General features: G+C 35.6%; 1 protein-coding gene across 13 annotated transcripts in view; it reads left to right on the top strand.

Annotated features, from left to right (window-relative positions):
* The window catches only part of BTBD9 (BTB domain containing 9), a 476,623-nt gene that overhangs the window by 62,236 nt on the left and 402,171 nt on the right, over positions 1 to 12,216 (top strand). For all 13 annotated transcript variants that reach the window (XM_009451185.5, XM_054686797.2, XM_016955386.4 and 10 more), the window contains one exon: positions 170 to 289. In XM_009451185.5, coding sequence (XP_009449460.1) covers positions 170 to 289 — 120 coding nt within the window. The remainder of the gene's footprint in view (positions 1 to 169; positions 290 to 12,216) is intronic.

Genomic DNA, 12,216 nt, shown 5'->3' with positions numbered 1-12,216 from the left:
GTAGGTGAATGCTATCATAACATTCTTTTGTTATTAGAATTTGATTATGTAGAAAATGTAATTAGTGAATTCTGTATTTTTTGTACCTTTTAACACTTTATTAAAGTATAGCTTTGTATTGTTATTTTAATGTGGTAATTTTTTTCTGCTTTTTCCTTTTGATTCATAGGTCTTACTCATACTTCATTGAAGTGTCAATGGATGAACTTGATTGGGTCAGAGTGATAGATCATTCACAATATCTGTGTCGTTCTTGGCAGAAATTATATTTTCCAGCCCGTGTCTGCAGGTTAGTTTTCAGTGGTTAATAAATGATTTTTATTCTTATATAAGGAGATTTGGACTTGGAGAAGCAGAACTGCATTTTTCATCTTGAAAAAAGAGTTATTCAGGATGTCAACTACTAAACATATCCCAAGTAAAAAACTTAGGAAAGTATGGAAAATTATGCATCTTAATATTTACAGTGTGTTGTGGAACTATTTATACAACATGTCTTGTATAATATGTATGTAGTACACATGTGAATGAATGAGAAGGGACAGGGAACATTTGAGAAGTGGTATGCTTTTTAAACTCCATGCTATACAGTGAATGGTAATATTCATTGTGATACATTGAAAGCAGAATTATTGTTAGGGGGTGCATTCTTCTTATGAAAGCCATGAGAAATATTTCTGGAGTCTTCCCTGGGAATGGCCAGGGCCAGAGGACATCTTTGAATGCCATTGTACATGTTCTGGTTATCTGTTTTCTTCTCTAGGTTAGTGGTTAACAAATGGGGTTTGACAGAACAGGTGTTTCAAGTGGGGTTGCATTTGGGGCAAATGAGGCTTAGCTAGTGGGGCTCTAGGCTCAGAGCTTCTCTTCAGCCAGAGCACCTCTGCTTTTATTTTTGTTATGTATCGCAGCCCTCGATATGGTTGTCTTTTAAAAGTATCAAAAAGCTACTGTTTTAATATTTCATATTCTCCCTTTAGGTATAATCCATCATTTAAAATTTCTGAAATTTTGTAAAGCCTATACAAATTAGTGAATTTGTTTAGGTGGTTGAAGACCCCCAAAATTTTGTTGCTTTTTTCTGCTGTAGTTTTCTCACTGGAAATTGCCTTTAGATATTTTTTACCTTAAAGTCAAAAGATTAAAGGTAGAAAGTGATTAGTTTGTTCGCTCAGGAAGAAAAGGGAAGGGATGTGGTGAGTGTACACCATGGAGAATGTGGAGCTGGCCCCTCACCCATGACCCATCTGATCTCCCACTGTGGCTGATTGGGAGCAGATGGGAAGGCACCACAGCACTTAGTCTCTTGGTCAGAAGTTACTCTTATACTTGTGAAACTTACGGTCTAACAGCAAAAGGCTGAATTTTTACCTCCACTAAGGAACTTCACAAAACCGTTCAGCCTCTGGTACAGTAAAGAACGTTGCCTACATTTTTTTTTATTGGTATGACCGGACACAATATTGTTACCCAGGGATCCTCTTGTGTGAAAATGAAGAAAATCAATTTCATTTCCCCAAAGACAGACTAAAGTGTCTCAGGTCTAGCGGTTGCTCTTTTATCAGAGGAGTTTTGAATGGATTAAAATAAGAGGGACAAGAAATTGAGTGAAGATTCCATATCTCAGAGCTGCCTAGGGATACTTCCAGAGTGACAGAGGGACCCCCACATGGAGGAGGAGATTGAGTCTGCATTGACTCAGGTTATTACTGTTGTATCTGATTAAAACACAGGCAGCATAACAAAGCGTCTGATATGGACTGAAGGACTGTGTGTTTGCATTTAATTTGAAACAACAGGAACATGACTCCCAGAACAAATCATCATGAATATAATAATACCAGCCATGACAGCCTGTGTGCTTTACCCACCTGAAAGCTCCTGTTGTATGTATGGAAACGTGCCTTTGATCATGATCTCTGGCTTTTAGAAAATATACTTTACCTTTATATATTAGTGAGCATTATTATACTCTCCTTATTTTGTCTTTCCTGTCTGGCCTTGACTTTGTTGGTAGAGCTGTTACGTGTTTAGAGCCTGGCTGTATTCATGATGCCAGTTTTTGTCTTGGTATAGCCAGCTCCCAATTCTGGTTGAAAAAAAATGAGCAACAGTGATGTTAGTGATAATGATAACAAGAAAAGGAAAGAATCTTGATATCCATGTTAATAAGAATTTTTTTAAAATTATAGCCACTTTATTATATTAATTACTACTTTCCTTAGTAAACTGTCTTTTTTACTAGGTTATAATTTTGATAGTATTTAAAAATGAACCTAAGAATATGTCTCTGTAGATTAACTGAGGATGTCTTGGTGTTTCTTATCTTCACAATTATTCATTGTCTACCTAAACAATGTTCTAACTGCACTTCTTCCAAGAACTTCACTGGGCAAATAAATTGTTTATTTCCTTAGCATGTAAGTGTTCAGTTTGCATTATGTTAGTTAATTTGCACGTTTGTATGTCAGCTTTGTTCTTTAGTGTCCTTTGCGTGTTTATCTTGCCTCTGATACTAAAATTATAAGCTCTTGGAGGCAGGCAGTATGGATTCTAATCTTTTATTATTCTTGCATAGTGCTCAGACTGTGACCTTGTATGCAGTAGGTACTCTATAAATGTTAGCACAGGTTTCATGGTGTCAAGGCAATGACTCTGTAATGAAGAGAGATTGATGGAACATTAATATGTACATATATTCCTTGAGACTTTTTATCAATGTATTCATTAATACATGTATGAGTGCTGGAAAATTCTCTGTAATGGTAAATGGTTCTGAACTGTTTGCAAAGGTTACTTTGTTTTTTCTTCAGGAAACTGAATTTGGAGGTTATTCCTGAAGAATGTGAGTGTCATGTATCGATGAAAGATTACATCTAATACATTTACAAAAATGATACCTTATGTATGAGAAATCTGAGATTACCCCGTCCTCTCTCTGAGTTTAGGCTAAACTGCATATAAATCAGAACTGTGTAGTAGAAAAACAATGGGCTGTGGAGTTAGGTAGAGCTCTTCTCAAATCTTTGTTTCACCTCATATTTGTGTTGTAATAAGATTGTGCCTCTCTGAGCCCTAGTATCTGCATCCATAAAGAATAGGAATACCAACACCTCTTCATGGGGTTTGATGTGAGAGTTAGATGATACAGCACATTTACATGTACAGAGCACAGTTGTGGCAGAAAGGAGGGACTCAATAAATGGCAGTCATTTTTATTATTTTTCCTAATTTCAGAAACTCCTGAATGGTGGTTGACCTTCAGAGAGAGTCATTCCTGCCATCCTCGTTGGTCACGGTAGCTCTCACTGTGAGGTGGCTCTCACTCTAATCTCTAAAGACCCTAGTCTTTTTGGTACTTTTTTGTATCGCCAACCCATACATACAGTCCAAAACATGCCTTAAACAGTTTTATCTTAACAACCGGCCTATCTTTGTATATGTCTAGGAGTTTTCATATATTTTGGTTGGTAAAATATATATAACATAAGATTTGCCATTCATCTATCTTGTCAAATGTAATTCAGTCAGCATTCACCTCACCAAGATAGTCGATGTTATCTAATGGCAGATAATATCAGGCTTCAAAGCCAGTGTGAACATTCCAACCATGATAATGAACGCAGAGCAATGGTCCGCTTTGCCTTTCTGGACTCGTTTTAGGAATGTTCATGAGTTAAGTGGGGATTGCTCTATGTAGCCAAAAGCTTAGACCAGTTATCCTCTTCACCCTTTAACTGGAGATGGAGAAAAGTGACTCATCAATTTATATTCAGTTTTTCATATGCCTTGAGAACCTTGTTATGTCTTATCAGCCTTTTCTTTCTCAGGAAAGGCAATTTCCGCTTTACCCATAATCTGTAACCTTCAAATTGTCTTCTTGGTTATCTGGTAAACTCTTCTCCCAGTCCTTTCCACAGCTTTCTTAGATGATCGGGCCTATACTAAACAGAAAACACTAGTAATGAATGGTGAATATTGAGTACCCTGGGGGGTGCTTTTAAAATTTTGAGCTATTCCTCAACATGGTGCTGTTAATTTGGCAGCCATATAATATTGCTGAAAAATGAGAAAACTTTAGAACATGAGTGTAAATGGATAGAAGTAGAATTCAAAGTGTGCATGTGACTGGTGGCTGGAATTGCAAGTGGGATCTTGGTCTAAAACCTGGGAGTTGAGAGAGAAGAAAGCAGGGCTAAAAGCAACGTTCTCAAGGTTATGCCCGTTGAGAGAGGGAACAAGAGCGTAGGTGGGAGAGGTATTTACTTCAGGGGCTGGTCAGAGTTTAGAGGAGGATTAGGAGCGTTGTTTACTGGAGACAAGGCCAGACAGGGTGTTGAGATGGGTGTAAATTGACAATTTAGAGTCTGGCATAGGAGAGGTGAACTTGGTTAATACAAAACGGTTTCTTTCTTTATTTCCTTTTTAAAAAAATTATCAAAATGGAAATACCTCTCATTATAAAGTTATAATGTATATATTTTAAATATTGATAAAACTTGCCATCTGGAAATGTTGTACTCAATTTCTACCAATTGCATGTAAAAATGCCCCTTTCTGTCAACCTTCACCAATGCAGACACTGTCACCGTTTTGCCAATGTAATATATAATTTGTTTAAAACAAAAATCCTATTTTACTTTGAATTTCTTTATTGGTGAGTTAAAATATCTTTTAATACTGGCCATTTGTTAATTTCTTATTTATGAAAAGCCTGTTTTTGTCTTCTGCATATTTTTCTTCTGAGATAGTTTTCTTTTTGTCTTGTGAGAACTTTGTATCAATACATATATATATATATGACATTATCCTTTTGCCTGTCATATATGAAATTTGTTAACGCATTTTTAGTGTTTTATTGGTACTTTTTGCCATATAGAATTTTACTTTTTAAAAAATGTATTCAAATCTGTCAGTCTTTTAAATGATTTCTGGCTTGGTATTATGATTAGAAGATTATTCCTCACTCTAATATTAAAGTATGTTAAACTTTTATGTATATATATATATTTTTTCCACTACTTGTTTTTTTTTAAAGCCTTATATCTTCAGTATTTAATACAGTCAGGATATTTTGCATAGATCTTTTCAGGTAGGGATAGTCAGTTGATTAAAGTCATTTATTTAATAATCATTTCTTGCTATCCTAATGTGATCAGCCATATTTATCATGAGCTGGATTCTAGCATATACCCTACTCAGTTCCACTGATTTCTTTGATTCTTGCTGAAAGTATTTTAATTATTGTAGTTCACTTCCCTCCTTTTTCTTCTTTTCTTAGAATGAGAAATTGTGTGTGCCATATGTGTCATAGAAAAAAGAAAGGGTATCATAGAGCATCTGCTAGGCTGTCTTCTGGTTGTTGTAGTCACATTAGAGGCCATAAGTGATGATAAACATCTCACTAGAATGGTTCTACTTTCACTTACAACAGGAAATTTAGGCATGCTTCACCAGCTAAGGAAATAGATTTTATGTATTCATTCGTCACTCACCCATTCAACAAATAAGCGCCTACTTTATGCTATTGTTGTACTTGATATTGAGGCCACAACACTGAAGAAGATTGCCAAGGTTTCTGTGCTTTTGGAATTTGGGAGAAACAGATTAAAACAAACAAATAATAAGAGCACATCACATAATTATAAGTGTTGCAAAGATGGTACTGTGATAGTAACAGAAGTCAGGGGAGAAGGATTATTTTAAATAGGATGGTTAGAAAAGGCCAGAGACGGGGGGTAGGTGTTTTAAGCTGAGATGAAGGGGGTGATATTTTCTGGTCATTGTTTTATTTGTTTTTGGTTTTGTGTGTGTGTGTGTGTGTGTGTGTGTGTGTGTGTGTGTGATTGTTTCTTTTTTTTTTAGATGGGCTTGCTCTGTCACCCAGGCTGGAGTGCAGTAGTGCAATCTTGGCTCACTGCAACCTCTGCCTGCTGGGCTCAAATGATTCTTCTACCTCACCCTCCTGAGTAGCTGGGACTACAGGCATGTGTCACCACACTCAGCTAGTTTTTTCTATTTTTAGTAGAGATGGGGCCTTGCCATGTTGCCCCGGCTGGTCTTCAACTCCTGGACTCAAGCGATCTGACTGCTTCAGCCTCACAAAGTGCTGGGATTACAGGTGTGAGACACCATGCCTGGCCCATTGTTTTAGATATTTACACAACATCTAAATATTTTCTTTGGTGTACATTGAATGTTATTTGGCAGTAGCTGGTCTACTGTGGGAGACCTCATTAGAGGAATACTCTAACTTTACTGTGTTTTGGTATATGGCATTTTAATCTCATTTATTGCTACTATACATTCTAGGCCCCCCTCATTCCTGGTGTCAATAGATACAGCATAATTTTTTTTCACCTATTCTTATTAGATTATAGTACTTACTTAGTGCTATAGATCTACATAAAACAAATGAGAAAATAAGCATTGCTATTTATGGAAGCATTCTTTCCCTGCTATATTAACACTCGTATAATGTATGTCTTCTTTCATTTCTCTTTTGTTCCCTACACCTCTGCCCATAACTGGGCATTGATATATTTATTTACTTTTAAAGGTAGACACTCTTACATTATTCAGTGTTCACTAGATTGCTTTAGAATCCTAGCTAGAATAATGCTGAGCCTTTACTTTCTTCTTATGACTGAAGAGCTTCACAATTCAAGAAATGCCTTATTCAGATGTAAAAGAAATAGGAATAGTTTCATTTTTTAAAAAGTTATCTTTTTAGTTCATACTTAGTTTGAGTTGTCCATCTACCTACAACCTTGATATTACAATTGAACTAGCAAGAGCAACCCTCATAGAGGAACATTTTCTTCTAAGAATGCAAAGCAAAGTGTAGCCACATGGTGTCACTAAATTATAACAATTTTACTCGAAGCTAAAGAGAATTTAAAAATTGCTTTTTTACACCATCATATTTAAATATAAATTGTTCTGAAAGTCTGTGATTTGTGAAATAACATGTGAAACTATTTGTACTATTTAAGTCTTTCTGCTGATGTGGAGCGTTAATTATGTCCAAAGTCCAGGGGTATATATTTTGGTGCTTGCTAGCTAGTTCTTGAGTTGTCATCTGCAAGGCATAGGAGAAATGTGGGCTTCTGTAGTCCAGCTATTCAGTTTCATGCAAATATATATATTTTTCAACCTTCCTTTGGAATTTTGAAAGAGAGGAGTAACTCAAAGGAGATAGGAGATAGATTCTCTAAATATGTAAAAGGAATCAGAAAACAGAAGAAAAGAGGAATGAGGATAAAGAGAAATGAGGTTACAGGACCTCAGAAGTGGTAGGAAGTGAACAGTCTAACATTTATTGAGTATCTTCTATGGGTCAGGCACATCTCATTACCTTGTGTAATTCTTACAATAGTCCTGTAGGAGAAGAACCGCTACTTAATTTTATAGGTGAGGAAATTGAGCCTTAGAAAAGCTAAATTTGTAACCAGGTCTGCCTGACTCCACATTACATTGCTGCTGCAAGAATCAAGGTAAAGAAATAGCTCTACCTTAGAGTAGGAGAAGGAGGCATTGAGCCCTGAAGAAGCTCTTACTACCTCTTTGGAAGGAGCAGTTTCCAGCAATCCTGTAGGGGAGGGCCTGCTGTGGCCAAATTCTACTAGTGCTGGTCACAGCCACCCAGACTACACACACATTATACTAATAATGATGATGAACAACTGGGGATATTTTCTGTTTTAAAATGCTCCAAAGGGAGTGCAGCAATCCTTTATCTAGGTATGTTTTGTCAGTTTGTTTGTAGAGCTTCGAATTTTCCTGCCCCTTAGTTCTCCATAAGATCATTTTAGAGTATTATTATAGAGTGAACCTAATATTCTTAAATCCTAGCTTGTTTTCATTAAACTGTGTTTAGAAACAAATTCCATATATTATGAAATTTTTGTTTACAAGATCTCTTCACACCTTGAGTTGCTTTTTTTTTTTTTTTTAGTTGGGAAATTTTCTGTTTATTATTTTCACCTAGAACCCTTTTATTAGGGGGAAAACACAACAACAATAGCAAAAAAATCCCCAGAAACCCAGCCATGTTTTATATTCAGTAAGACCTTTGAGAAATGACTGTTTGTCCTTAAGTTATTCAATTGAATCCAAGCTTCTTTGTTTTGTTTTGTTTAGAGGATAATAACATGTTGAGCTTCTTTTGTGTGAGAAAACAGAACAGGATTGCCCTTTTCCTTTGCATTGTATTTTATAATTTTAGAATATAAATTAGTGTCCTAATAAGCTTATTGCATGAGATGATGTTACTAACATTAATCACCTGTTGTTATTACCACAAACAGCCATTGTCTGTTTTTCATTCTGAAAGGGCAAAAACTATATTTGCCTCTGCTAACAGTTGCTTCCCAAGCAGTTAGGCCCAGGATTAAGTTCAGGTAGCACCTTCTATGTTGATCATCAAACATCTCTTTTCTCATATTTTTCTTCTGAATACTACTTTATTACTTATGGGATTTATTCATTCAGACATTCACGCAAGAAACATTTATTGAACACATGCTATATTGTAGGCACCTCATTTAGGTGCCAGACATAAAAAGATGAACAAGACACAGTGGCTGCTCTCAAGAATTTCATGGTATAGTTTTTGCCCTTCCAGGCAAAATAATGTGTATTCAGGACACTTACCTAAGGTAGACTCTACATTGGACTTGGCCAAATCTAAACCCTTCTCTCAAAGCTCTCCATCATTAGGTTCTTCTGCTTCTATAGCATCATTCTTGGTTCTTACAAAGAATACCTTTTTTTGTCTCACTAATCAAAATTGTCTGTTTACCATCTACCCACCCGTAATTCCTACCTATGTCCCTAAGCTCAGAGAACATACATAAATGACAATCTTCTCTTTCTGTGGTACCTTGTATAACTGTGTAAGGTATCTAGGAGTTACTTGGTTTTAGTTAAAGCTATCGCTTTTAAAACTTCTTTCTTTAAGATTAAAAGACTCCCTGCGAAGAAGTATAAATTACGTTGTCACAGAAAACAGTAAAAGTTCCCAAGAAGTAAAGAAAGTACCCCTCCCCTCCTTTGGAGGCAGGACTTGAGTTAGTGTCTTTTGCTTAGAAAAATAATACATTTCATAGATATTTCATTGTTGGGTACATGCTGCATGTGAGGAAATGAATGTTAGTCTATCAGTTTTCCTTTGTGAAATCTCCTTTAGGAGTCTGTTTTGGTGTACTGCAACTCTCCCAACACTTGTTTATGAAACTTAGGAAATCCTGAAGCAAGGAAGGAACAGAATGCAATGCCATCCAGGACCTGAGGGCTTCTAAATATGAGCCAAGAGCCTCCAGCACAAGGAACAGAGACAAAAGTGAGCTACGGAACTGGGAATGGAACCCAGGAATTAATGAAACTGGTGAGGAAGAGTTTCCAGGACCTTCAATCCAGCTTCTAAAGTGAATAAGAAAATGCGGTCAATGAAATAAAACTTCATTGATTGCTTTTTGGATGACCAAGAAGATGGAGGGACAATTAGATCTTGTAGATAAACAAACAAACTTAGATACAGATTTTTTGTGTGTGAATTACACAGTCATTTTTCTGTCCTGCTTACTTTGGCAATGGTGCTCTAAAAATTATATTGTTGAGTAGTTAATAATTCTCTCAGTGGAGAGTTAAATCTTGTACATTCAAATTTCACCCCATACTACTTAACAATGATTGCTCTGACCTTTCATAGTATTTGTAGCTTGAATCTCCCAATTAGCCATTAATTATATATCTTGTATACTTTTGAAATCATTTTGCAGTTCCTGGACCTTGCTTTATATTCCTTTGGTGGTAGTGGCTCATCAGGTATCTTGTTGAATCTCTTTAGCTCTCTAAAATCCCTGAATGCAGGTGCCTGGATAATAATCTGTTTTTCTGGAAAATACCCTTTTAACACTGCTATTTTTTTTTTTGCCAGTGTTAGAAGGAAATAATAGGAAACAAAATTTTATATTTTTTTTCCACAGGAAATATGTTTAAAGAAGAGTGTGAGTACAAGTCTCATGGTTAGTAAAATCATCAGAGCTTTCTCAGTGATCATTATAAATCGTAGAAGTTCCCTAGATCAGGGTGCTGTCTGTGGATACAAGGTTAGCTCAAGGGAGAGTAGACCAGAAGTAAAACCAGATTGCTTGTCGGCTGCCAGAAAATCTGGGCAGAGTGCCAGGCCTGGTTCACCTTCTAAAAATTCATCTCCCAGTATGAAAATAGAGGGCTCAGTCCCTGCAAGGAACGGTGGTAGCACGAACACTTGGACTTCCTTCAGCCCAAAGCACTTTATTGATGCGAAGAAAGGTGGGGGGAGTGGATTGTGGATTGGAGTGGACTGTTGGCATTGACCTCATTTAAGAGCTGTAATATTTTCTTTAGCGGCCTTACTTATGTTTCAAATTATAATTTCATTAGTTAATAATTCTTCTTCCAAATAATATGGGTCATATATACACATGAATATGTCCTTCATGATAAGAAGGTATAGGTTTAATTTCTAATAGTCATAGAAATTCTGTGCACATTATGAAGCTATTAGAATGTAACAGCTGTTTTAGTTCATCTCATTTTGCAAAAGAAATGTGATGCAGACTAAAATGATCAGTAATTATTTTGAAAGCTAAACCTTCAGTTATAGAAAGAACTAATTTACACATTAGTTACTGATAAAACTACAGTATGCTATGAGTTTCAAAGTTAGTGTTATCGCCTGCCTAAGACTATGAAGGAGAAATCTGTGCCAAAAGACGTTTTTCCTTCTTTTAAATCCTGTTTTGCATTGCCCGTTGTAATTTTGGAGTTGCAAATCAACAGTAACGAAAAACTGCTTGATATTTTTCTAAAGAAAAAAATTAGAAGGACTGTTAGAGAGAGTAGGATTTAGAAGGACTTTATTTTATGTCTGTTGATCAGTGACTACCATCTGCCTTCCATTTAATGTTGTAGAAGCATGCACGCGTTTCCCAGTTCTGAACAGATGATGTGCATGGTTTGTTGAGATATATGTGTATTCTGGATGTGTGTGTGTATGTATACCTACAGTGCTTAAAATCACACTTGAAGTGTAAAACAGATAATGAGTCTCCATTTTGGTCTCATTTGCATATTCAGCTCTTACACACAAAACAAAAGACTACAATGACACTGATTTTCTTTTCTACTTGAGAATCAGCACTAACCAGCTGTCAACGAATATTTCGATTAAACACTTTTCTTTGTTGGGGAACTTTGGGGCACATTCTTTGTATAAACATATTGTTTTCTTTGATTTCAAGGGACTTATTTTCAGTGTGATTCATGGCTGCATCACACCGGTAAGCTGTCTGCACAAAAGTATATTTTTCTCTGTAAACTTCCTTTTTACCATTGATTTCTCTAGGGCAAAAGTATGGTTAAGAAAAAATATTTCAACTCAGGATATTTGCCTGAAATAAAGGTGGAGAATATACCTGCTTTAAGTAAACTGAAGATTTTAAAGTATAGATTCATATACTTGACTTCTTTAAGATTTTTCAAGAAGATTTAGCAGTTCCTCTAATACATTTAAAATATGATTTGACTACAGAAATTTTGTTAATATTTTGACATATCTTTTAGCCTTCTATGTGTAATCATACACAAACATGTTATTTACAAAAATGGTATTATGTAGTACATGCTGTTTTGAAACCTTACACATATATCTTTATATTTATTGTGGTTGTTATTCTATATCAATAAAATCTACTTTCCCCTTAAAATTTTTTTTATCTTTAATTTTTTTTTAGTCAAGTGCAGTAGTGAGAAGTGGACAAAGAGTAGAATAAGGATTTCGATCTGTAACTGACTGTGAACAATCAATTGAGATAACTCACTACTTCAGACCAACCTACTTTATCCTTTTAAACAATAGCAAAGTGTTCTAAATGTATCGTTGCTTGTTGCTTACCTGACCAGTCTCCTATTAAGGGACCTTTAGGATGTTTCCAGTTTTGCAATTACAGAACAATGTAGTCTTTGCCCATTTATCTGATTATCTCTAAACAAGCAAGGTCAAAGTATTATAGTTATCTCAAAGTGTGAAACATTTTACTAAATGCTATCCACAAATATTATACGTTTATTCCTCTCCATGAATGATAGTTTCCATTTTCCCACATTGTTATCAACAATGGGCATTATCATTATTTTGAATCTTTGTTTGAACTGACAAGCAAATCATGG

Source organism: Pan troglodytes, chromosome 5, assembly GCF_028858775.2.
Source record: "Pan troglodytes isolate AG18354 chromosome 5, NHGRI_mPanTro3-v2.0_pri, whole genome shotgun sequence".
In the NCBI taxonomy this organism is placed as follows: Eukaryota; Metazoa; Chordata; class Mammalia; order Primates; family Hominidae; genus Pan; species Pan troglodytes.
The sequence above is the reverse complement of the archived record's forward strand: the minus strand, read 5'-3'. Positions and strand labels throughout refer to the sequence as shown.